At 51.0% G+C, this 26293-nt stretch overlaps 1 protein-coding gene across 1 annotated transcript in view; it reads left to right on the top strand.

Annotated features, from left to right (window-relative positions):
• The window catches only part of LOC144752945 (pregnancy-specific glycoprotein 22-like), a 230167-nt gene that overhangs the window by 172180 nt on the left and 31694 nt on the right, over positions 1-26293 (top strand). The window contains exon 6 of the mRNA XM_078640756.1: positions 3162-3310. Coding sequence (XP_078496882.1) covers positions 3162-3310 — 149 coding nt within the window. The remainder of the gene's footprint in view (positions 1-3161; positions 3311-26293) is intronic.

Here is a 26293-nt window from a genome sequence, read left to right as displayed (position 1 = left end):
AGTGCGTCTCTTTGAGTTCCTGAGTAATATTAAGAGTGCGTCTCTTTGAGTTCCTGAGTAACACTAAGCGCGTGGCTCTTTGAGTTCCTGAGTAACACTAAGAGCGTGTCTCTTTGAGTTCCTGAGTAATATTAAGCGTATCTCTTTGAGTTCCTGAGTAATATTAAGCGTATCTCTTTGAGTTCCTGGGTATTATTAAGAGCGCATCTCTCTGAGCTCCTGAGCATGCCTCTTTGAGTTGTGCTATAAAGGTCTTAAGCCCTTCCTTACATTTCACCCTATTTTCTTCAGGTGTTTACGTTTTGTTCACAAGTGCATTTTGCAGTTGTTGAGTCATATATATACCAAGGAGCTGAAGGAGACTCATGATGTGAAGTCACCATCACTGCGGGCGCGACTCTGTCCTGAACAGAAACAATGTACGCACTGTCTCACTGTTCTCCTGAATCTTGTCATGTAGAGCCCAGGAAGGTTCTCCAAAATGGGGCCCATATTTAAGGATGAGATATTACCTAAGTTACGTTGCGCAACACAAAGTCAATGAGAGAAGGTAGATTTGGGATCACCATTGTTATTAATGAACAAGAATAAAAGTGCTTGGTGATCTCATCAGACTACTGGTGGGTGATCAATTCTTATATAAAATCTTCCCATGCCGGGTTCGCCTGTTTGGAGCGTGATACTCAGAAGTGGATATGAGGCAGCCTAGAAGAGCCTAGCTCTCTGTGGGAATGCAGACACTGTCACTACTCAGAGGGGTCAGTGTTCATGCCGCTGAGTGGACGTGGAAGCATTTTAGCCAAAGACCCTGGATATAAACCCTAAAGGTCAGTCGTGCTCATTTGTTCCATTGGGATCATGAACTGTTTTTGACGGTATAGTCAACGGGAAGATCTACCGGTAAAGTCTCAATATGAATCCTGAAATCTTCTTGAGTGGTACGTTCTAAATCTATCGGTAAGTCTCAGCAGAGTTTTCCAGGATTATCTTGAAAATTTTCCAAGAAGACATTTGTGATACCAGGGTGAGGTTCTTTCTCTATGAACGTTAGATGCCGCTGCTCTCAAGAATTCCGGCCCGCACTCGATATGATGCATTCAAAGGTATAGATTGACGGAGTGCTTTATCCATCTCTTTCTTCATCTTCTTCCCACATGGGGCTATATTTACAAGCCCCAATCGCCAGCACAATGCCACTTTTAGTAACTTTGTGGTGTCGATGGGGGTTTTGCCTTATTTACAAGGCAGTGTTAAGCCACTTAACATGGCTTAACATCACCTTGTACATAAGGTCCCCTCTCACGCTGTACTTAGTGTGAATTGCAAAAACCACAGTTGATGGACAGAATGTAGAGCAATGTCTTACATTCACCCCAGTACAAAGATCTGGGCCTAAATCCATCGGTTTTTTGCACTCCACACCACCCTGGGTTAGACACTGGCTATATGCAAATCAGCTCTGACCCTGTGCCTCATGGGAACAGTCCAGTCCGAACTACCAAGCCATGTTTTTCCCAGACCGGAATCAAGCATCCAAGGACCGGTTTCTGGCTATCAGCCTTCATCAGCCTGGATAGCTTGACTCCAGTGATGTGGAGAGCCTGGGACTCACGTCTGAGCATACCAACTGTGGTTTTTGCAATTTTCACCCTGAGTGGGCTGGGTATGCTCAGACGTGAGTCCCAGGCTCTCCACATCACTGAAGTCAAGCTATCCAGGCTGAAGAAGGCTGATAGCCAGAAACACTCCTTGGATGCTTGATTCCGGTCTAGGAAAGACATGGCTTGGTAGTTCGGACTGGACTGTTCCCATGAGGCACAGGGTCAAGGCTGATTTGCATATAGCCATTGTCTGACCTAGGGTGGTGTGGAGTGCAAAAAAACAATGGATTTAGGCCCAGATTTTTGTACTGGGGTGAATGTAAGACATTGTTCTACATTCTGTCCATCAACTGTGGTTTTTGCAAGTACTTAGTGTGAAAGCGGATGGAAATGGCTGTTGCAATGGGCGTTCCACCGCAACTCCCATTAATTTTGACACTGCAAATATTTACAAGGTTGCCACGCAAACAAGTGATGGACGGAATGCTGAATAAATCATACTGTAACTCCCAGTAAAGAGATCTGGGTTAAATCCATAGTTCTTTTGTTCACCACACCACCCCAGTTCAGACCTCTATTTACAAGGGTGGCGTAAATAGGAGGCAGCGCCAAAATTAAGACCAGGGAAAACCTGGAGCCATATTATCAAGCCTGGGCGATAAAATTATCGCCGCTTTATCGGCAGGTAACTGCCGCTAAAGTGGAGATAATGGGCTTGATAATAGGATCTATAGAATTCCAATCGAAGCTCATGTTAGATGTGAAGGACATTTAACATGAGCTTCGATTGGAATTCCATAGAGCATATTATCAAGCCCATTATCACCACTTTATCGGCAGTTTCCTGCCAATAAAGCAGCGATAATTTTATCGCCCAGGCTTGATAATATGCCCCCTGGTCTTTAACAGGTAAAACGAGGAGAAATGCATTTGTTCTCCTCATTTTCTTGCAGTTTGTATGTGTGCTGCGTTGCGCAGCGCACATAGAAGCAGCAAAACGCCATTGATTGTTTATGTGCAGGAAGGTGTATCTTCATGTACATAAACAATCCCAAAAAATTGACTTTTGCAACTTTTATGTGTGCTGCTGAAGCATCACACTAAAAGTTACAAAACATCATTTCAAGATTGTTTATGGGATACCTTTCTGCACATAAACAATCTTCCCATGCTCTGTGGTGCAAGGCTGCCTGCATTGGTTCTAGGCTGCTAGATTTTGCGCCAGCGCAGGGGGAAACGCAGGGCAGCACCGTATTGTCATAAATAAGGTGCAGCCCTGGGTTTATGAAGTGGCGGAGAGAGGTGTTATGCCAAGGAGGCTAACGGCACGCTCCACCACTTTGTTGTAAATATGGCCCATGGTTTATCATCGAGAGGCTGCTCAACATTATTGAAACACATTTAAACGTAAAAGCCACATTTAAGCTCATTTTTATTCCAGTGATATAAACACAAGACTAAACAAATGTCTTAAGTTTGCTAATAACAGGTGAATGATTCCGCTATCCATTGCTTTATATTAGTTTTTAATTAAACAAATATGAATTTCTATTCCCTTAGTTTGGACCTCTGAGCCGCTGGAGAGAGACTCCGCCAGGCTCAATGCTGTGCGGCTAGTCGTGGCCGCCTTGCTGCTTGGTTTTCTGTTCCTTCTGCTCTGGACCGGCAGGGCCCTGCACATGAAGATCCATCTGAGGGAGCAATCACAGGTAAAAAATCCATTTGAGGGAAAGCATTGACATGTTGATCAAATCTCCTGCCCAGAACCAGATAGTCAATCTTCCTTGGCCTCTCTGGAATGGCGCCAGTGCGTTTTCATTCAGTAACAGCAACAACCTGTCTCTCACACATCACTACCAGACGTCCATCAGCCAAACCTTTGAGTCACTCAAAGACCACATTAAATGCAAGAGGCAACTCGGTGATTCTGAAGTAAACCTCAGATCTTACAGAGTTAAAATAAGTCTATTGATCAATGCCTTAGAATCACATAGCCTTCTTCCCTGGTTTCAAGCAGGTTTCAGACCTGGACACTCCAGGGAGTCTGCACTCCTTGAAGTAACCAAACTCCTTAAGCTGCTCTTAGATTTGGAATAAATGCTGTGCTGATTCATTTAGATATCTTGGCGGTCTTTGATTTGATTCATCAAGTCAAGTCAAGTCAAGTTAGAATTTGTATAGCGCACTACTCACCCAGAGGGTCTCAAGGCGCTTGAGGGAGGGGGGGAGCGTTACTTATCGAATAACCAGGTCTTGAGTTGCTTTCTGAAGGAGAGGTGGTTCTGTGTAAGGCGGAGGTGGGTGGGGAGAGAATTCCAGGTCTTGGACGCTAAGTAGGAGAAGGATCTTCCTCCCATGGTGGATCTTCGGATGCGTGGAATCGCGGCGAGGGCTTGATTGGACGATCGTAGTTGGCGGGTGGGGGTGTAGAAGGTCAGGCGCGTGTTGAGGTATTTGGGTCCTAGGTCGTAGAGGGCTTTGTGTGCGTGGGTGAGTAGACGGAACGTTATTCTCTTGTTGACGGGGAGCCAGTGGAGGTCTCTCAGGTGACCGGATATGTGAGCTTGGCGGGGATGTCTAGGATAAGTCTGGCTGAGGCGTTCTGAATGCGTTGGAGTTTTTTCTGTAAATTGGCTGTTGTTCCGGCGTAAAGGGTGTTTCCGTAGTCCAGTCGGCTTGTGACAAGTGCTTGGGTGACCGTTTTTTTTTTGTTTCGGTGGGGATCCAGCGGAAGATTTTTTTGAGCATACGTAGGATGTTAAAGCATGATGATGAGATGGCGTTGACTTGTCTGGTCATCGATAGGGAGGAGTCCAGGATGAAGCCCAGGTTACGTGCGTGGTCCGTTGGTTTGGGTGCGATGCCCAGGGCCGGTGGCCACCATGAGTCGTCCCAAGCGGAGGGGGATCATCCTAAGATGAGGACTTCCCAGTGGCGGCTGGTGAGATTTGAAAGTGGTATGGCGTAAAGTGATAATCATACTGCACCGTAGCGAGCGAGCGTAGCGAGCCAGCCTGGACCCCCCAAGGATGGTTCGGGGGGATTTCCCCCCGAGAAAATTTTGAAAAAATAGTGGGAAAATGGTGCATTTTCAGGCAAATTTGAGAAAGCAGGAAGGTTAATAAAGCAATTGTGAAAGTGCAGGTATTACATTATTAAAGAGCTGTCATATAACATACTAGGTAGCTGCTTATTCAGTATAACAACAGAGCTTCATAACAGACAAATGCAGTGACTCACTGACCTATTTACAGCATTTTGTGATCTGGATCAGGTACATGTTCCTTGCAGCAGGCATATTAACCTTCTCTGCTACCTTTCCATGAGTCAAAACCTCCATTAGACAAAACTCTGATCTCTCTCTAGGATAAACATGACCTGGGGCCACAAATTATGGCAGAGCAATGTGGGGAGTGTTTTAGGGTGTCCCATGGCAACGAGGGGTCATGTGCTCCAACTGAGTCAATTCTATTTAGTTCTTCACCTCTATAGTTCGGCCCCCCTTACCATGAGCCCAGCACTCAGCAGTGTCAGCAGCACCAAATAGACCTCGGTAGTGCCTGTCCTTTTAGGGGCGCCCGGGCAGTCAGCGACTACTGTCCTCTGACAACCAGACCCCTTTTTGCTGTTGATGTCCAGAGGCTCAACCCTAAGTGTTGGACCCAAAGCAGATAGCCAAGTAACCCTACAGCAGTGGCCCTGTGGGCAGTGAAGTCCCTTCGTCACACACCATGAAAAGCTAGAGTCGATCCACCTAACTCGGCCAGCAATGCTTGCCTGCCTGCCTGCCTTAAAATCCCACAAGCCCCCTCTATGCAAACCACCCTCACACTTAATACTGTTTCTGTTCAGAAAAGCACCTAGAAGCAGTTCAATTATGTTGCGTGCGCCTTACAAACAACATTGACATGGATTATAACAGAGGGTCGGTCTGTCTCACTACCCACACATCATGAAAAGCTAGAGTTGAGCTAATGCCGGCCTGCCATAATATGAAAACCTATTCAGTAGCACTTGAAAAAGGGAATTGTGTTTACATGCGCTACACGGAAATATTCCACTTCGGCTACCAGCTGTTTCCATTCTTTGTAAACAGAATGTTTCCCTGAATGGGGATGAAGCTCGACTCTGTTTGGTACTGACAGCTAGAGAAAGAAACAGTGTACTGAGCGGGATAAAATGCTTTACTGGCCCTTTAAAATGAAATTGCATTCTACCTTCGTGGCCCCTGGCTATATCTTATCAGGTCTGCTAGAGACAGATTTCGCGTTGGCAAGATCTCATTTAACAGCAAACATGAGAATGCCTGGGAAAATATAAACAGGGGATTTCTGGGCTTTTTTGAGCACTTGTACATTTTGAATTGAGTTTTTCATTCGTATGGGCAATGAAAAACAGTCCCTTTATGCGACTGAACGATGCAGTTTTCCTGACACACATTCTGCCCCCGGTACTCCCAGTGACTTGAGTGAGCATTCACAGCAGGGACTACAGTAGTAGCCACATCTATAACCACAGAAGGGAACAGAGCGGCAACAACAGCTGTCACCGTAGCAGTAACACATGTGCTGTCATAGCAGTTACCAATGAAGCAATCACAGGTTCCATCGTGACAAGGACCATACAAGCAACAACAGCTGTCTGCACTGCAGGGACAACAGCAGCGACCACAGTAGTAACCACACCAGTGGAGTACAATAGCATCAACAGTTGCCTCCGATTGAGTCACAACCGATGTGACAATTGCCACCACCACTGTAGCAACAACTGATGCAACAGCAGTAACAACGGCTGCAAGTACTACAGAGCTAATGATATAACAGGACTCCAGTAGTGATCAAAGGTGCCATCAGAGTAGAGACCAACGCAGTGACCACAACTGTAACCACAGCAGGGAAGACAGCACCAACCAATGAATGCAGCATACAATCACAAGCGCTGAGTGCAAACCTCTCTCACACGTACTGGTGCTGCTCTCGAAAGCACCTCCTAGAAGCAATTTAACTAGTAACAGTGTGCGCTTTGCAAACAAAATTAACTTTGTTGGATGTACCAGCCGCCATGGCGCAGAGTGTATTAATTAATGATTATACACTTTAGGAATCTGAGGCTGAGCTCGACCTCATGGCGACGGACGGTTCGAATCCAAGTGGGTCGACTCCGCCTTTCATCCTTTCCTTCAGGTGCTGCTGCTGGCCTGCAGCTCGGAAGAGAAGCCAGTTTATGTGCATGGCAGAGCTTTACCAATGAGAACCAGACAGAGGGTTTGGACAATCGAAAAGGAGCGCGTTATAAATGGGCGACACAAGTACGAGATGGAGCGCTGAGCAGAGTTTAGAATGCAGAGCAAAGGTCAGGAAGCTACTAGTCGGGTCAGGGGCTGAGAACAGTGACCTGGCCCACGTAAAGCCCTGGATATATGTATACTCATGTGTTACCGTGGATAACATTCCATTTTTGTGTGGATGTGCCCCAGTACTGTTTTTGCCTCTGTATGCAAGCAGTACACAAAAGTCAAACCTCTTGGTTGCTTTGTTAGTTCTTGATATAGCAGATGTGTTCAACATCAGCTGACCAACCATGAGGACCGAGAGAGAAACCTCTCTTTTTGTTTCTCACGTTTGGTCCACGGAAAATGAAATAAATACCAATGCTTGTACGTTGCTAGCTGACTTGACCTCTGAAAGTAAAGGAGAGGATGGGGGGGAAGGCCAGAGCCCCCGACTTTAAGAAATGAGGAACCCTGTTCGAGTCTAGGCACTTTAGCTCAACATCTTGTGATTCTGGGCAAATCTTTTACAATTCTTGTGCCTCAAAAAAGGTGTCCTTGCATAATACAATTGGAATTGGTCCTCGTGTAAAGAGCTCCGAGTCCAACACCTTCGGTCGGATCGAGTTCGCGCTATATATAACTTTAAAAAAAAACTGTTCCTTCATTTTTTTTTAGACTACCTATACTATACCCCATCCACGTGACAAGGGTAAATACGGGTTAAATGTTCATTGTATCTGTACAGCAAGTTAGTTTGGCCTATAACTTCTCCCAGTCTTTAAAGCGCATTTAGGGGCAGGCATTTTTGTGATTAATGCATTTAGACAGGAATATTATTTGGTAAGATAAAAGGCACATTTAATTGTACTTTTTCTAGGAAGCAGCTCTGGCCCTGGGTTACCTCATTACTATTTACCATATAGCGGCAGAAGCAAATCCCGTGCATTGCAGTAATCAAACAGGATTTGCATACACTATTAAAGAGTCAGATCTCTGAGACGGCTGCCTCAGCAGCAGAGAGAATGCTCTCATGTTACAGGCTAGAATTGGTTCCCAATCATGAGCATTAGATTAGCGAGAATGCGCTTAATTAATTCAATAACACATAGCTAGCTGCACGCAGGAGACGGGCCGGGAGACGGGCCGGGAGAGGGACCGGGGAAAGAGGGCGGGGCGTGTTTTTTGCTCGCACAATGAGTGGAAGATTGCTGATTATTAATTGGAGTCAAATTAAATATTTAGGCTGGGGTGCCTCAAGGAAAACCAGGAGAGGGGGTTCCAGGCAGCAGAACGTGTTGGAAATGCGGGCCCCTGTTCCCTCAGCTGCCTCCACCGCCCGCACACTGGTGTTTTTCATCAAAACAAAAATCATGATCCACTTAAATGCCACTGTTTGCTGGGGGTTATTGCTGTGAGGCAATGAACTGATTGGCGCCTGTTTCTTTGCCTTTACCCTCTTTGGGAGTGAATTGGTCATTCTCACGGCCAGCTGGAGAGCAGCTGCTGGCATGCTGATGGCGAGGCTGTGCTGCCCACCCACACGGGGACAGGGAGAGGGGAAATGCAGGGGATCAGACGGTAAAGTTCTGCAAGGAATCAGCGCTTCTCTTTAGGTAGGATTTTTGCCACGAAATCGGGCGTTTTACACTAATTGCCTTATTTCTAGTGAATGTGGCCGCCCCAGCTTTGAGACCATTTCCCAGCGTTACCAGACGCACAGCCGATGGGTGCTGCGTGATTTTGGAACAGTGGTGCGCTGTGTTAACTTGTGCCTGCTCTTACACACACAACTCTAACCACTTTCTGTTTAACTTACGTGGGTGGACGATGGGCTGGACGGCTGGCACTGACTCAGACTGCACGCACACTACTTCTGCTGCTATTGCTAGTGTCTACTCTGCTGCACAAGCAAAGGTCCAGGCAGGCCGCAGGCGGTAGGCTGCACTCTGAAACGCCAACGCAACGACGACTTCACTGCTGGTCACGATGAGGAGTCTCCAGCACTGGTGTGCCACGCGCGGTGACGACCCCACAGCGTAGGCAAATGGCCAATCACAAACGACATGGCGATATAGCCATATGTGATTGGCCATAGTGTGCGGCCCTCAGTATAGATATCAGCCAACACCCACGCTGCACCATCCTGCTGCAGCAGCCAATCCTGGCGCAGCGTTAACAGCGCCACTGCGCCAGGATTGGCGAAGTGCAGGATACTATCTGCCCTAAATCAGACGGGGGCCCGGGTCCTGCCTATGTCTCTGAGTGCAAGAGGGGGGGAGGGAGGGGGAAGTGCTACAGTCTACGCATGCGCGGGCCAGGCAAAATATTAAAGACTCCGGGATTTTACATGCGCTGTCAGCGGGCAGCTGTCTGTACTGTAACTGTGTGCTGCCTGCCTCTGCCTGTCACTCTCTGCCTCAGCCCCGCCCCCCACGGCCCACTTCCTTAATGGATGCCCGATTCAGTCGGGCTTGTCCCGGGCCGGTAGCGTGCAGTGCTCGGGTGCCTGCGCGCTCGGCTCAGTTTTATTTTAAAGAAAAGTAATTACGCTCATTTTGGCAGTGCGGTCGTCCATGGCTAGTGGGGCAACGCCCCAACGCCCCCCATGGACGCACCGCCACTGGGACTTCCGTTTTGTCTGAATTCAGTTTTAAACGGCTGTTCTTCATCCACTCGGCTACTTCTTTCATTCCTTCGTGTAGGTTGGTTTTGGCGGTGTTTGGGTCTTTGGTGAGGGAGAGGATCAGCTGGGTGTCGTCTGCGTAGGAGATGATGTTGAGGTTGTGTTGGCGCGCCATGGATGCGAGGGGACTCATGTATACGTTGAAGAGGGTGGGACTGAGTGAAGATCCTTGTGGTACACCGCAGATGACTTCAGTGGCCTCTGATCTGAAAGGGGGAGGCGGACTTTCTGGGTTCTTCCGGTGAAGAATGAGTTGATCCAGTCCAGTGCTTTTCCTTGTATCCCGACGTTGCTGAGGCGTTGTATCAGGGTGCTATGGCAGACTGTGTCGAAGGCTGCGGAGAGGTCCAGTAGGATGAGGGCAGCTGTTTCTCCGTTGTCAAGTAGTGTTCGAATGTCGTCTGTGGCTGCGATGAGGGCAGTCTCGGTGCTGTGTTTGGCTCGGAAGCCGGACTGTGATGGGTCGAGGGAGCCGTTAGATTCGAGGAAGGTGGCGAGCTGATTGTTGACGGTTTTCTCAATGACTTTGGCAGGGAATGGGAGGAGCGAAATGGGGCGGTAGTTCTTAAGTTCGGTGGGGTCTGCTGTGGGTTTCTTCAGGATAGCGCTGAGTTCGGCATGTTTTCAGCTTTCTGGGAAGGTAGCAGTGTAGAGGAAGCAGTTGATGACATCTCGGAGATGGGGTGCGATGATGGAGTCTGCTTTGTTGAAGATGTGGTGGGGACATGGGTCGGTTGGCGATCCGGAGTGGATGGAGTTCATCAAGCGGATGGTGTCTTCAGTGCTCATTGGGTTCCAGGCGCAAAGGATGTCGGAGGGGGGCTTTGGTTTGGAGGTGAGGGGGGTGGACTGGTCGCCAAAGCTGTTATGTATGTCAGCGATTTTGTTGTGGAAGAACGAGGCTAGAGAGTCGCAGAGGTCTTGAGATGGAGTGATGTCTTTGGTGTCGGCGGTGGGGTTGGTAAATTCTTTGACGATGTTGAAAAGTTCCTTGCTGTTGTGGGCGTTGTTGTCGAGTCGATCCTTAAATGCTGATTTCTTGGTGGATCGGATCAGCTGGTGGTGTTTGCGGGTGGCGTTCTTGAAGGTGGTCATGTTGTCAGTGGTTGGGTTTTTTCGCCAGGCTTTCTCGAGGGTGCGGCAGATCTTTTTGGATTTCTTAAGGTCGCCATTGAACCAGGGGGCTTTTTTGCTACCTTGCTCGGTTAGATGGTTTTTCAAGGGTGCTAATTCGTCTGCGCAGTGAGTGATCCATTGTGTGAGGTTGATGGCTGCTTGATTTGGGTCCAATGATTTGGCGGGAGGGTTTTGGTAAAGCGATGTGAAGAGCTGGTCGGTGGTAATTTTGTTCCAGTTTCTGCGGGGGATTGGTTGTGGGTGGTGGTGGGTCGTGTTTTTTTTGTAGTTGAAGTGAACGCAGCTGTGGTGCGTCAAATGGAGTCCTGTGGCGTGATTGAAGGAGATGTACTTGCTGGAGGAGAAGATTGGGTCGAGCGTATGTCCGGTGTAGTGGGTGGGGGTGTTTACCAGTTGTTTGATTCCGAGGTTGGCGAGGTTGTCCAGAAGGGTGGTGGTGTTGCTGTCGTTGTTCTTTTCTAGGTGGAAGTTGAGGTCTCCTAGTAGAATGTAGTCCTCGGAGGGGAGGGTGTGTGGGCTGATGAAGTCTGCGATGTCTTCGCTGAATTGTGTGCGGGGTCCTGTGGGGTCTGTAGATGAGGGTGCCTCTGAGTGTGGTCTTAGGGTCGGTGTGAATCTGGAAGTGAAGGTGTTCGGCGGTTGCGAGGTTGTCGTCGGAACTGGTCGTGATGCGGATGGTGTTTTTATGGACGATGGCGATGCCTCCTCCTGTTTGGTTGGTGCGGTCCTTTCGGATGATCTTGTAGCCGTCCGGGATGGCTATGGCGATGTCGGGCGCTGATGAGGCGTTCATCCAGGTTTCTGTGAGGAAGGCGACGTCCGGCGATGCGGTGTCTAGTAAGTTCCATAGTTCAGTGGCGTGTTTGTGGACCGAGCGGGTGTTGAGCAGGATGCACTTCAGGTTGTTAGTGTCGGAGTTCTGTTTGGCGTTTGTGGATTTGGTGTGGGTCCCGATGCAGTCTAGCTTGCAGGAGTGGCAGGTGAAGGGTCCATGGGTGTGTCCTGGGGCGGCTTGGTAGCAGTCTGGGAGACGTCCTGTGTTGAGTGCAGAGAGGGTTGCGGCGTCGTACGTTATGCGGGTGGGGTGGATTGTGCGGGACCGGGGGTCTGGCGCTGGGTGCAGTCCGGGCGCGGACGGGCGTAGACGGGCTTACCTTTGGCGCGCCTTCGGTGCGCATAGGGCGCGTCCGCTGCGCGTGGACGCTGCGCGCAAATGCATCTGTCATAAGTGGAGAGTGGAGGGGGGCGGAGCGAGGGAGGAGCAGCTGGGAGGCGGGAGCGGGGTGGAGAGACGGGCTAGGAAGCACAACAACAAGATGGCAGCAAAAACAAAAGTGAAACAGGACGAGACTGGGGCACAGTCTGGGATGTCGCTAAGATATGGGCAGAGGCACCGGCACAATCAGGCACAAATGATTACAAAAGCAGTGCGAGCAATGCAATATAGCGCTACGATATCAGTCAGCCACAAACAATAATACAAGCAATGAGGACAATGCAATATAGCGCTACGATACCAGTCAGCCACAAATGATAATACAGACAATGAGGGCAATGCGCAAATTGGTTAATGGCAGCAATGAGCACAATAGCGCTATGATACCAAGTGACCAGGGAGCGTGTGGGGAGCGACCGCTTCTGAACGAGTCAGGACGGTCACAGCGCTTAGACAAACGGGACGTTCCTTAGCTATCTGTGGGAGGGAGGAGCAGCTGGGAGGCGGGAGCGGGGTGGAGAGACGGGCTAGGAGGCACAACAACAAGATGGCAGCAAAAACAAAAGTGAAACAGGACGAGATTGGGGCACAGTCTGGGATGTCGCTAAGATATGGGCAGAGGCACCGGCACAATCAGGCACAAATGATTACAAAAGCAGTGCGAGCAATGCAATATAGCGCTACAATATCAGTCAGCCACAAACAATAATACAAGCAATGAGGTCAATGCAATATAGCGCTACGATACCAGTCAGCCACAAATGATAATACAGACAATGAGGGCAATGCGCAAATTGATTAATGGCAGAAATGAGCACAATAGCGCTACGATACCAAGTGACCAGGGAGCGTGTGGGGAGCGACCGCTTCTGAACGAGTCAGGACGGTCATCATGATATTATCCTTCAACATCTGGCAGAGAGAGGGATTCATAGCTGTGCTTCGGCCTGGCTTCAATCTTTGTTGGAAAACTGAAAGAAACTTATCACGTTGGAGCCTTATAGATCAAAGGCGGCTATTTCTTAAATATGCTGTCCCTGGAATTCGTCACTCAGAAGAACTTTATTCAATAAGCATAGGTCCCATATTTTATTTTATTTCATTTATTTATTTATTTAGAAGGTTTTATAGAGCGCGAACAAGATCCTTGCGGATATCGGAGCGCTTTACAATGAACAGAGTTGAATAAACATAAAGAATAGCAAGACACAATATAGCGAACACGCATGAGATAAATAAAATAAAACACATAGAAAAAGTTGTAAAGTACCGAAGCCTGGGATCATAGTTGTTCCTAGAACCAAAGCAACGATTCTTGGATGAAAAAGGTTCAGGATCGGGTAGAGTAGTCAGGTAAATTTTGCCATGAGAATCACTTTTTCTTCCTTTTTGAAAAATATGAAAGAATTCAGGCTGGTTTCAGGGGGAAGAGTATTCCAAATCCTGGGCGCCATCCCAGAGAAGGATCGTTTATATGTTTTTTTTTTATTGAATTATTGAGGTTTCAGTAGAAGGTTATCTGCACCCCTAGAGGACCTTGAGCCCCCAGAGATTGACAATTTCTGTGCGAGGTAAATGGGTGCCTTGTGGTGTAAGGCCTTAGGTGTCAGTGTCATTCAAGCAATTTTTAGCTGAATTCTTGCTTCAAACGGGAGCCAATTCTAATATTTTAGGTCAGGGGAGATGTAGGAACTTCTTTTCAAGCCGGTGATGAGTCTTGCTGCAGAGTTTATTAATGCTCTAAGGGGGCTGTAGTCGCTTTTGGGAACCGCATAAAGAGACAATACCATAATCCACACGGGGAAAAAAAGTGCTTGTACAGCCTGTTTGAAGTCGTCGACTGGCAAGAATGGCTTCAACTTCCTTAGAATGTTTAACTGGAAGTTTGCTCCCTTTGTAGCGTTGCTAACGGGTTTCTGCATGGAGAGATTGCTGTCCAGAGTTATTCTCAATGATTTTGCTGAGTCCAAAATAGCTGGTTGCACGTTGAGTGCAGTGAGATGTTGGATTAAGTTTTGCATCAGAGGGATTTTAGTGGGGGGGGCTATAAGGAGGAATTCGGTCTTTAGAGCGTTCGGTTTGAGATGATTTTCTGCCAACCATGTTTGGGTGTTCCTGAGTGTGGAGTTAAGCTGTTTAATGTCTTCCAAGGTGTTAATCTTTAGATACAGTTGTGTATCGTCCGCGTACATATGATATTGCATGTTTGACACTTTGAGAATTGCGGTGAGCGGCTCCATGAACAAGTTGAAAAATGTCGGGGAGAGTGAGGATCCTTGTGAGACGCCCAGCCTTACTGGAACGTGGTTGGAAAGAGTGTTGTTAATCTTGAATTGTTGTGTTCGGTTGTGTAGAAAGGAGGTGAACCAGTTTAGCACTGGTCCTGATAGACCCATCCTCAGTCTGAGCAGATCCAGCAAACTCTCATGTTTGACCGTATCAAAAGCCGAGGAGAGGTCCAGCAGGATGAGTAGGCATGAGCCGCTCTGGTCCAGGATTTGAAGCGCATCATCAATAATGTGAGTCATGGCTGATTCCGTGCTGTGCCCTGCTCTGAAGCCAGATTGGCGGTTGTCAAGGAGGACAAAGCGCACGATGTGTTTCGTTAGTTGGTGGAGCACGCATTTTTCAAGCAGTTTGGCCAGGGTAGGGATATTGGATATAGGATGATAGTTGTTAAGATCTGTGGGGTCAGCTGTTGGTTTCTTATGGATGGGAGAGACTTGGCAGACTTTAAGGGTATCTGGAATGCAACCTTGTTGTAGTGAACTGTTGATGATTTTGGTCCAAAGCGGAAGCCGCCATGGGCTTAGGTCTTTAACAGCGTTAGCGGGGAGCGGATCGATGAGGTGGTTGGAAGGTTTCAAGGCATTATGAATCTTACCCAAGGCCTCTTCCGAGTAGGTGTCAAAGGATGACCAGGCAACTTTGTTCTTTGGGCCACACTTTGAAGGGTTTTGGTGTGTCGTGGTTGGTGGTGACGGAGGGGTTTGTGAGTGTGGCACAGAATAAAGTAATCGGTCCTTTAAGAGATCGTTCTCGATGTTGAGGGTCTTCTGAGTAAAGAAGGCAGAGAATTGTTCACAGTTGGGTTGAGATTGGGCGGTGTCTTGAAACCGTTGAGGTGCGTCCTTAGATTGAGTTTTGATTAGCTCAAATAGTTTTTTGGGGTGATTTCTACCTTGGTCTAGTTGGTGTTTGAAGAAGTCTGCTTTGGTGCGCTTAATCTTCTTGTAATAGGCATTTCTCTTTTTCCTTAGTAATTTGAGGTGAATGGTCGACGGGACTGATCTCCAGTTGCGTTCAGCAACTCTAAGAGAGCGTCTGTCTTCTTTGAGTAGGCTATTGTACCAAGGTTTTGAGTCTTTAGTGGAGACTCTCCTAAGTTGAAGAGGGGCTACCTCATTGATTATTGCGGTCAACGAGTTGAGGTAGTGGTTGGTGAGATCATGCACGTCTGTGGTGCCTGCAGGAGGCAATAGAAGGTTGTAGCTTGAGGAAGGTAGTGTGCTTGTGTTGAGTTGTTTCACGTCTCTTTTCCAGCTCTTAGGTTTTGTGGCCTGAACTGAGTTGAATTTTACTGTTTCCTTGATAAAGAAGGTGATGATGTGATGATCAGACCAGTCACAGAGTTGTATCGATTCCAGTTGAATGACGTCCGTTTTGGAGATTATTAGATCCAGGGTTGAACCTTTCTTATGTGTAGGGCCAATGCAGGTTTGGGTCAGGGCTAAGTCATCCAGGAAGCTTCTGAGGCAGTTGACAATTGTGTCGTTGTTGTCATTCCAGTGGAGATTGAAATCGCCGAGGAAAATTTGGTTGTTTTTCATACCGCTGTTAGCTGAAATCATATCCATGAGTTGTTCAGAAAAAATGAGATTGTCACCTGGTGAATGATAGATGATGTGCAGAGAGCAAGCTTGTTTGCCGTTGCTGCTAAGGTCTAGGCAGAAGTATTCGCGAGACGTGAAGATCGGGGACGTGGCTCTATTTACAGTGATGTCACTACGGTGAATACAGGCTATACCTCCACCTATCTTACCGATTCTGTCTAATCTGATGATGTCGTAGTTCGGGGGAACTAGAATGTCTATCCGTGGGTTGGAGGAATCAGTTAGCCAGGTTTCCGTTAACAATAGCAAGTCTAGTTCTTGTGAGATGATGAGCTCGGCTATATCCACAGCATGTCTGGAAGCAGATCTACAGTTTAGGGGTGTGAATTTGAGACGGGGAGTAAGGAGGGAGCAGGAGGGGTCTTGGGTGATAGGGACGTTTCTAAGGTTGCTCTTGACGATCCCTCTATTGTTGTGTCTGGCCCCTCTGAGTGTGTTAGGGTGGAGAGTAGGGATGGTCGACTGAGTTGTGGCAATGCAATTAATGGGAGAACCGTATCTTATGCGTGTGGCGTGTGATACGCAACTTACCCTTGATAAGAAATCCACCAGCTTTGGTGCTGCACTTTAGGAAATGTTTGTTCATCTCTAAAGCCGGTCCTGGAGGGCCGGATCCGTGCCAGATTTTTAGGATCACTACATTTATCTAAATGTGGAACTGCTAAAAATCTGGCTTGGATCTGGCCCTCCGGGACCGACTTTGGAGAACCCAGATCTACGTCATAGCTTCTGATAGACAGTTTTTAAGGTTTCGCTCAGAGCAGCATCAAGCAGGAGCCTTGGACCCCATCAAAGCACCAGATCAGAGCTGAGGCTCGAATGATACACAGGAAATTAGGTCCTACAGCCCCTTGAGGAGACTCAGAAAGCTCTCGAAGAACACAGCTCATACACTGACGTCCATGAAACTCCTCATATCCTGATTCCATGATCAAATTTTGGTTGTTTTAATCATTATGTTATTTTTCTTTTTGGTAAATTGGTTTGGAAATTTTATTTATTAGTTTCCTGATTTTAAGGTCACACCTTAAGGCCAGTGTCACTGGGGTGAACGAAGCATTTCTGAAGGAAACTCTACCTGACCTGGTGCAGGGTCACCGCTGTCGAAGGAGCTCAGAGCTCCACGGAATGGATCTGGAATCCCACAGCGGTCTGGAAGTGGATTCAGTTCAAGCAGCGCCTCGCACCAGAGGAGAGGCTCATTGTGTCCCAAGAAAGCCACACTGGGGGCTGAGGGTAGGAGATCTCCAGGAGAGGCTGAGGGTAGGAGATCTCCAGGAGAGGCTGAGGGTAGGAGATCTCCAGGAGAGGCTGAGGGTAGGAGATCTCCCGGAGAGGCTGAGGGTAGGAGATCTCCAGGAGAGGCTGAGGGTAGGAGATCTCCCGGAGAGGCTGAGGGTAGGAGATCTCCAGGAGAGGCTGAGGGTAGGAGATCGCCAGGAGAGGCTGAGGGTAGGAGATCTCCAGGAGAGGCTGAGGGTAGAAGATCTCCAGGAGAGGCTGAGGGTAGGAGATCTCCCGGAGAGGCTGAGGGTAGGAGATCTCCAGGAGAGGCTGAGGGTAGGAGATCTCCAGGAGAGGCTGAGGGTAGGAGATCTCCCGGAGAGGCTGAGGGTAGGAGATCTCCAGGAGAGGCTGAGGGTAGGAGATCTCCCGGAGAGGCTGAGGGTAGGAGATCTCCCGGAGAGGCTGAGGGTAGGAGATCTCCAGGAGAGGCTGAGGGTAGGAGATCTCCCGGAGAGGCTGAGGGTAGGAGATCTCCAGGAGAGGCTGAGGGTAGGAGATCACCAGGAGAGGCTGAGGGTAGGAGATCTCCAGGAGAGGCTGAGGGTAGAAGATCTCCAGGAGAGGCTGAGGGTAGGAGATCTCCCGGAGAGGCTGAGGGTAGGAGATCTCCAGGAGAGGCTGAGGGTAGGAGATCTCCAGGAGAGGCTGAGGGTAGGAGATCTCCCGGAGAGGCTGAGGGTAGGAGATCTCCCGGAGAGGCTGAGGGTAGGAGATCCCCAGAAGAGGCTGAGGGTAGGAGATCCCCATGAGAGGCTGAGGGTAGGAGATCTCCAGGAGAGGCTGAGGGTAGGAGATCTCCAGGAGAGGCTGAGGGTAGGAGATCTCCCGGAGAGGCTGAGGGTAGGAGATCTCCCGGAGAGGCTGAGGGTAGGAGATCTCCAGGAGAGGCTGAGGGTAGGAGATCTCCCGGAGAGGCTGAGGGTAGGAGATCTCCAGGAGAGGCTGAGGGTAGGAGATCGCCAGGAGAGGCTGAGGGTAGGAGATCTCCAGGAGAGGCTGAGGGTAGAAGATCTCCAGGAGAGGCTGAGGGTAGGAGATCTCCCGGAGAGGCTGAGGGTAGGAGATCTCCAGGAGAGGCTGAGGGTAGGAGATCTCCAGGAGAGGCTGAGGGTAGGAGATCTCCCGGAGAGGCTGAGGGTAGGAGATCTCCCGGAGAGGCTGAGGGTAGGAGATCTCCAGGAGAGGCTGAGGGTAGGAGATCTCCCGGAGAGGCTGAGGGTAGGAGATCTCCAGGAGAGGCTGAGGGTAGGAGATCGCCAGGAGAGGCTGAGGGTAGGAGATCTCCAGGAGAGGCTGAGGGTAGAAGATCTCCAGGAGAGGCTGAGGGTAGGAGATCTCCCGGAGAGGCTGAGGGTAGGAGATCCCCGGGAGAGGCTGAGGGTAGGAGATCTCCAGGAGAGGCTGATGGTAGGAGATCCCCAGGAGAGGCTGAGGGTAGGAGATCTCCAGGAGAGGCTGAGGGTAGGAGATCTCCAGGAGAGACTGAGGGTAGGAGATCTCCAGGAGAGGCTGGGGGTAGGAGATCTCCAGGAGAGGCTGAGGGTAGGAGATCTCCAGGAGAGGCTGAAGGTTGGAGATCTCTGGGAGAGGCTGAAGGTTGGAGATCTCCAGGAGAGGCTGAGGGGAGGAGATCTCCATGAGAGGCTGAGGGGAGGAGACCTCTTGAGAGGCTGAGTGTAGGAGATCTCCAGGAGAGGCTGAGGGTAGGAGATCTCCAGGAGAGGCTGAGGAGAGGAGATCCCCAGGAGAGACTGAGGGTAGGAGATCTCCAGGAGAGGCTGATGGTAGGAGATCCCCAGGAGAGGCTGAGGGTAGGAGATCTCCAGGAGAGACTGAGGGTTGGAGATCTCCAGGAGAGGCTGATGGTAGGAGATCCCCAGGAGAGGCTGAGGGTAGGAGATCTCCAGGAGAGGCTGAGGGTAGGAGATCGCCAGGAGAGGCTGAGAGTAGGAGATCTCCAGGAGAGGCTGAGGGTAGGAGATCTCCATGAGAGGCTGAGAGTAGGAGATCTCCAGGAGAGGCTGAGGGTAGGAGATCTCCAGGAGAGGCTGATGGTAGGAGATCCCCAGGAGAGGCTGAGGGTAGGAGATCTCCAGGAGAGGCTGAGGGTAGGAGATCTCCCGGAGAGGCTGAGGGTAGGAGATCTCCCGGAGAGACTGAGGGTAGGAGATCGCCAGGAGAGGCTGATGGTAGGAGATCCCCAGGAGAGGCTGAGGGTAGGAGATCGCCAGGAGAGGCTGAGGGTAGGAGATCTCCAGGAGAGACTGAGGGTAGGAGATCTCCAGGAGAGACTGAGGGTAGGAGATCTCCAGGAGAGGCTGAGGGTAGGAGATCTCCAGGAGAGACTGAGGGTAGGAGATCTCCAGGAGAGGCTGAGGGTATGAGATCTCCAGGAGAGACTGAGGGTAGGAGATCTCCAGGAGAGACTGAGGGTAGGAGATCTCCAGGAGAGGCTGAGGGTAGGAGATCTCCAGGAGAGGCTGAGGGGAGGAGATCTCCAGGAGAGGCTGAGGGTAGGAGATCTCCAGGAGAGGCTGAGGGTAGATCTCCAGGAGAGGCTGAGGGTAGGAGATCTCCAGGAGAGACTGAGGGTAGGACATCTCCAGGAGAAAGTGAGGGTAGGAGATCTCCAGGAGAGGCTGATGGTAAGAGATCTCCAGAAGAGGGTGAGGGGGGGAGATCACTAGTAGAGGCTGAGGGTCGGAGATCTCCAGGAGAGGCTGAGGGTAGGAGATCACTAGTAGAGGCTGAGGGTAGGAGATCTCCAGGAGAGGCTGAGGGTAGGAGATCTCCAGGGGAGACTGAGAGTAGAAGATCCCAAGGAGATGCTAAGGGGGGGAGATCTCCCGGAGAGGCTGAGGGTAGGAGATCTCCAGGAGAGGCTGAGGGTAGGAGATCTCCCGGAGAGGCTGAGGGTAGGAGATCTCCAGGAGAGGCTGAGGGTAGGAGATCGCCAGGAGAGGCTGAGGGTAGGAGATCTCCAGGAGAGGCTGAGGGTAGAAGATCTCCAGGAGAGGCTGAGGGTAGGAGATCTCCCGGAGAGGCTGAGGGTAGGAGATCTCCAGGAGAGGCTGAGGGTAGGAGATCTCCAGGAGAGGCTGAGGGTAGGAGATCTCCCGGAGAGGCTGAGGGTAGGAGATCTCCCGGAGAGGCTGAGGGTAGGAGATCTCCAGGAGAGGCTGAGGGTAGGAGATCTCCCGGAGAGGCTGAGGGTAGGAGATCTCCAGGAGAGGCTGAGGGTAGGAGATCGCCAGGAGAGGCTGAGGGTAGGAGATCTCCAGGAGAGGCTGAGGGTAGAAGATCTCCAGGAGAGGCTGAGGGTAGGAGATCTCCCGGAGAGGCTGAGGGTAGGAGATCCCCGGGAGAGGCTGAGGGTAGGAGATCTCCAGGAGAGGCTGATGGTAGGAGATCCCCAGGAGAGGCTGAGGGTAGGAGATCTCCAGGAGAGGCTGAGGGTAGGAGATCTCCAGGAGAGACTGAGGGTAGGAGATCTCCAGGAGAGGCTGGGGGTAGGAGATCTCCAGGAGAGGCTGAGGGTAGGAGATCTCCAGGAGAGGCTGAAGGTTGGAGATCTCTGGGAGAGGCTGAAGGTTGGAGATCTCCAGGAGAGGCTGAGGGGAGGAGATCTCCATGAGAGGCTGAGGGGAGGAGACCTCTTGAGAGGCTGAGTGTAGGAGATCTCCAGGAGAGGCTGAGGGTAGGAGATCTCCAGGAGAGGCTGAGGAGAGGAGATCCCCAGGAGAGACTGAGGGTAGGAGATCTCCAGGAGAGGCTGATGGTAGGAGATCCCCAGGAGAGGCTGAGGGTAGGAGATCTCCAGGAGAGACTGAGGGTAGGAGATCTCCAGGAGAGGCTGATGGTAGGAGATCCCCAGGAGAGGCTGAGGGTAGGAGATCTCCAGGAGAGGCTGAGGGTAGGAGATCGCCAGGAGAGGCTGAGAGTAGGAGATCTCCAGGAGAGGCTGAGGGTAGGAGATCTCCATGAGAGGCTGAGAGTAGGAGATCTCCAGGAGAGGCTGAGGGTAGGAGATCTCCAGGAGAGGCTGATGGTAGGAGATCCCCAGGAGAGGCTGAGGGTAGGAGATCTCCAGGAGAGGCTGAGGGTAGGAGATCTCCCGGAGAGGCTGAGGGTAGGAGATCTCCCGGAGAGACTGAGGGTAGGAGATCGCCAGGAGAGGCTGATGGTAGGAGATCCCCAGGAGAGGCTGAGGGTAGGAGATCGCCAGGAGAGGCTGAGGGTAGGAGATCTCCAGGAGAGACTGAGGGTAGGAGATCTCCAGGAGAGACTGAGGGTAGGAGATCTCCAGGAGAGGCTGAGGGTAGGAGATCTCCAGGAGAGACTGAGGGTAGGAGATCTCCAGGAGAGGCTGAGGGTATGAGATCTCCAGGAGAGACTGAGGGTAGGAGATCTCCAGGAGAGACTGAGGGTAGGAGATCTCCAGGAGAGGCTGAGGGTAGGAGATCTCCAGGAGAGGCTGAGGGGAGGAGATCTCCAGGAGAGGCTGAGGGTAGATCTCCAGGAGAGGCTGAGGGTAGGAGATCTCCAGGAGAGACTGAGGGTAGGACATCTCCAGGAGAAAGTGAGGGTAGGAGATCTCCAGGAGAGGCTGATGGTAAGAGATCTCCAGAAGAGGGTGAGGGGGGGAGATCACTAGTAGAGGCTGAGGGTCGGAGATCTCCAGGAGAGGCTGAGGGTAGGAGATCACTAGTAGAGGCTGAGGGTAGGAGATCTCCAGGAGAGGCTGAGGGTAGGAGATCTCCAGGGGAGACTGAGAGTAGGAGATCCCAAGGAGATGCTAAGGGGGGGAGATCTCCAGGAGAGGCTGAGGATAGGAGATCTCCAGGAGAGGCTGAGGGAAGGAGATCTCCCAGAGAGGCTGAGGGGAGGAGATCTCCCAGAGTGGCTGAGGGTAGGAGATCTCCAGGAGAGGCTGAGGGTAGGAGATCTCCAGGAGAGGCTGAGGGTAGGGGATCTCCAGGAGAGGCTGAGGGTAGGAGATCTCCAGGAGAGGCTGAGGAGAGGAGATCCCCAGGAGAGGCTGAGGGTAGGAGATCTCCAGGAGAGGCTGAGGGTAGGAGATCTCCAGGAGAGACTGAGGGTAGGAGATCTCCAGGAGAGGCTGGGGGTAGGAGATCTCCAGGAGAGGCTGAGGGTAGGAGATCTCCAGGAGATGCTGAAGGTTGGAGATCTCTGGGAGAGGCTGAAGGTTGGAGATCTCCAGGAGAGGCTGAGGGGAGGAGATCTCCATGAGAGGCTGAGGGGAGGAGACCTCTTGAGAGGCTGAGTGTAGGAGATCTCCAGGAGAGGCTGAGGAGAGGAGATCCCCAGGAGAGACTGAGGGTTGGTGATCTCCAGGAGAGGCTGAGGGTAGGAGATCTCCAGGAGAGGCTGAGGAGAGGAGATCTCCAGGAGAGGCTGAGGGTAGGGGATCTCCAGGAGAGGCTGAGGGTAAGAGATCTCTGGGAGAGGCTGAGGAGAGGAGATCTCCAGGAGAGGCTGAGGGTAGGAGATCTCCAGGAGAGGCTGAGTGTAGGAGATCTCCAGAAGAGACTGAGGGTAGGAGATCTCCAGGAGAGGCTGAGGGGAGGAGATCTCTGGGAGAGGCTGAGGGTAGGAGATCCCCAGAGAGGCTGAGGGGAGGAGATCTCCAGGAGAGGCTGAGGGTAAGAGATCTCCAGGAGAGGCTGAGGGTAGGGGATCTCCAGGAGAGGCTGAGGGGAGGAGATCTCTGGGAGAGGCTGAGGGTAGGAGATTTCCATGAGAGGCTGAGGGGAGGAGATCCCCAGAGAGGCTGAGGGTAGGAGATCTCTGGGAGAGGCTGAGGGTAGGAGATCTCCAGGAGAGACTGAGGGTAGGAGATCTCCATGAGAGGCTGAGGGTAGGAGATCTCCAGGAGAGGCTGAGGGTAGGAGATCTCCATGAGAGGCTGAGGGGAGGAGATCCCCAGAGAGGCTGAGGGTAGGAGATCTCCAGAGGAGGCTGAGGGTAGGAGATCTCCAGAGGAGGCTGAGGGTAGGAGATCTCCAGGAGAGGCTGAGGGTAGGAGATCTCTGGGAGAGGCTGAGGGTAGGAGATCTCCATGAGAGGCTGAGGGGAGGAGATCTCCATGAGAGGCTGAGGGTAGGGGATCTCCAGGAGAGGCTGAGGGTAGGAGATCTCTGGGAGAGGCTGAGGGTAGGAGATCCCCAGAGAGGCTGAGGGGAGGAGATCTCCAGGAGAGGCTGAGGGGAGGAGATCTCCAGGAGAGGCTGAGGGTAAGAGATCTCCATGAGAGGCTGAGGGTAGGAGATCTCCAGGAGAGGCTGAGGGTAGGAGATCTCCATGAGAGGCTGAGGGGAGGAGATCTCCAGGAGAGGCTGAGGGTAGGAGATCTCCAGGAGAGGCTGAGGGTAGGAGATCTCCATGAGAGGCTGAGGGGAGGAGATCTCCATGAGAGGCTGAGGGGAGGAGATCCCCAGAGAGGCTGAGGGTAGGAGATCTCCAGGAGAGAAGGGTGGTGCACGCCTTTGTGATCCTTATTTGGGATGTGCACCGTGGGGATACGCTGGTGGGTCTGACTGGGGGTGATTGAAGGAGGTGATGAGGTGCTGGTGACCGCACTCTCAGACTCCTGGTCCAGCTCACCTATCCAGTGCAACCAATGGTTTCCCCTGAGCAGTTCTTGGAGGGACAGATCTGCAGGGAAACGATATTCGTGGGGCTGGGAACACGCGGGCCTTGCATCCCCCATGGATGCCCACAGGGGGTCGCGGTCCACGTCTTGAGCCATGGGTAGCCACGGACTGAGAGGGATCCTGGGAGTCTGCTCGCCACGGGTGCCTCACCACAGGTCTTCAAGGCTCCTGGCCTCGATGGTGGGTCTCATGTGCTCAAGATCAATAGGATGAAGGCACAAGGTATAGCGGTCAGGGGTCATCAATGCTTACAATAGAGGATCCTGCGTTGTTACTAAGAGGGGGAGGGGGCGACTGAGGGCTTAGAGATGCTTCCAGTGCTTTAAAAATTTTCCTAAATTGAGACATAATTCAACTATGAACTGATTGAAGTTAAGAAATCTGTCTAACCTTTCAGCTTCCCTCCGAGTCTGCTCAGAGTAGATTCTCAGGCACAATATAGGAGCGAAAATCTATTCGGAAGGAGCTGATCATGAAAGGAGGTGAAATGCAGAAGTGAAATAATATGTTACACACAACTTTCCGAATAATCAGAAGCCATGTCAAATTTTCATGCGGGGTTCTCTGAACTGGTGTGTGGTCTTCTAGTGAGTTTCTTGGTGATCCTGGCGTAGTTGGGGTTCCTGTGGTCCAACTTGTTGGTGAGGAGAGTCACGTGAGTGACAGTTTTTCTTGTGTTGCTTGGGAGCCATGTGAAGATCTTCCTCAGCATCCTCAGGGTGTGGACATGCGCAGTCACGGCAACTTTGCTGTTGATGATTATTCCAAGGTTCCGGGCGCGTGTTCTGGGTGTGCGTGAGTTAGCGCTGAACCTGAACTGGTATCATATCCCACATCTCTGATGTACATTTGCCTCCATGGCTGTGTCCATATCCCTGAGTGTAGCTCTGAAGGCGTATCTGAGTCAGTGGCGGTGTGCGTAGACCTGGACCTGATGTTTGACACCCACCGCCTCACTGCACCTCGGCTCGCATAAAAAACTCACCAGCTCAGTACACCTTTGTCACCATCAGAGCTTTCCTATCCCTTAGTGTAGCTCTGAGTTTGCCTGAGTGTCAGTGTGAGTAAACCTGGGCTTACATGGGTCTCCTGCTGCCTCACTGCACCTTTGCCTCCATTGGACCAATCATATCCCTGAGTGTAGCTTGGTTTGTACCACAGTGAGAGGTGGTGTGCGCACACTTCTACAAGCATTGCACGCACACTGCCTCAATGTACCTTTGCGTCCTTCGCAGTGTGCTTACCCTAGTGTAGCTCTGAGTGTGTATCTGAGTGAGAGGCGGTGTGCGTACACTTCTACAAGCATTGCACGCATACTGCCTCAATGTACCTTTGCGTCCTTCGCAGTGTGCTTACCCTAGTGTAGCTCTGAGTGTGTATCTGAGTGAGAGGCGGTGTGCGTACACTTCTACAAGCATTGCACGCACACTGCCTCAATGTACCTTTGCGTCCTTCGCAGTGTGCTTACCCTAGTGTAGCTCTGAGTGTGTATCTGAGTGAGAGGTGGTGTGCGTACACTTCTACAAGCATTGCACGCACACTGCCTCAATGTACCTTTGCGTCCTTCGCAGTGTGCTTACCCTAGTGTAGCTCTGAGTGTGTATCTGAGTGAGAGGCGGTGTGCGTACACTTCTACAAGCATTGCACGCACACTGCCTCAATGTACCTTTGCGTCCTTCGCAGTGTGCTTACCCTAGTGTAGCTCTGAGTGTGTATCTGAGTGAGAGGTGGTGTGCGTACACTTCTACAAGCATTGCACGCACACTGCCTCAATGTACCTTTGCGTCCTTCGCAGTGTGCTTACCCTAGAGTAGCTCTGAGTGTGTATCTGAGTGAGAGGCGGTGTGCGTACACTTCTACAAGCATTGCACGCACACTGCCTCAATGTACCTTTGCGTCCTTCGCAGTGTGCTTACCCTAGTGTAGCTCTGAGTGTGTATGTGAGTGAGAGGTGGTGTGCGTACACTTCTACAAGCATTGCACGCACACTGCCTCAATGTACCTTTGCGTCCTTCGCAGTGTGCTTACCCTAGAGTAGCTCTGAGTGTGTATGTGAGTGAGAGGCGGTGTGCGTACACTTCTACAAGCATTGCACGCACACTGCCTCAATGTACCTTTGCGTCCTTCGCAGTGTGCTTACCCTAGAGTAGCTCTGAGTGTGTATCTGAGTGAGAGGCGGTGTGCGCACACTTCTACAAGCATTGCACGCACACTGCCTCAATGTACCTTTGCGTCCTTCGCAGTGTGCTTACCCTAGAGTAGCTCTGAGTGTGTATCTGAGTGAGAGGCGGTGTGCGCACACTTCTACAAGCATTGCACGCACACTGCCTCAATGTACCTTTGCGTCCTTCGCAGTGTGCTTACCCTAGAGTAGCTCTGAGTGTGTATCTGAGTGAGAGGTGGTGTGCGTACACTTCTACAAGCATTGCACGCACACTGCCTCAATGTACCTTTGCGTCCTTCGCAGTGTGCTTACCCTAGTGTAGCTCTGAGTGTGTATGTGAGTGAGAGGTGGTGTGCGTACACTTCT

The sequence above is a fragment of the Lissotriton helveticus genome, chromosome 5_1, assembly GCF_964261635.1.
Source record: "Lissotriton helveticus chromosome 5_1, aLisHel1.1, whole genome shotgun sequence".
In the NCBI taxonomy this organism is placed as follows: Eukaryota; Metazoa; Chordata; class Amphibia; order Caudata; family Salamandridae; genus Lissotriton; species Lissotriton helveticus.
This window is presented reverse-complemented; position numbering and strand designations above follow the sequence as displayed.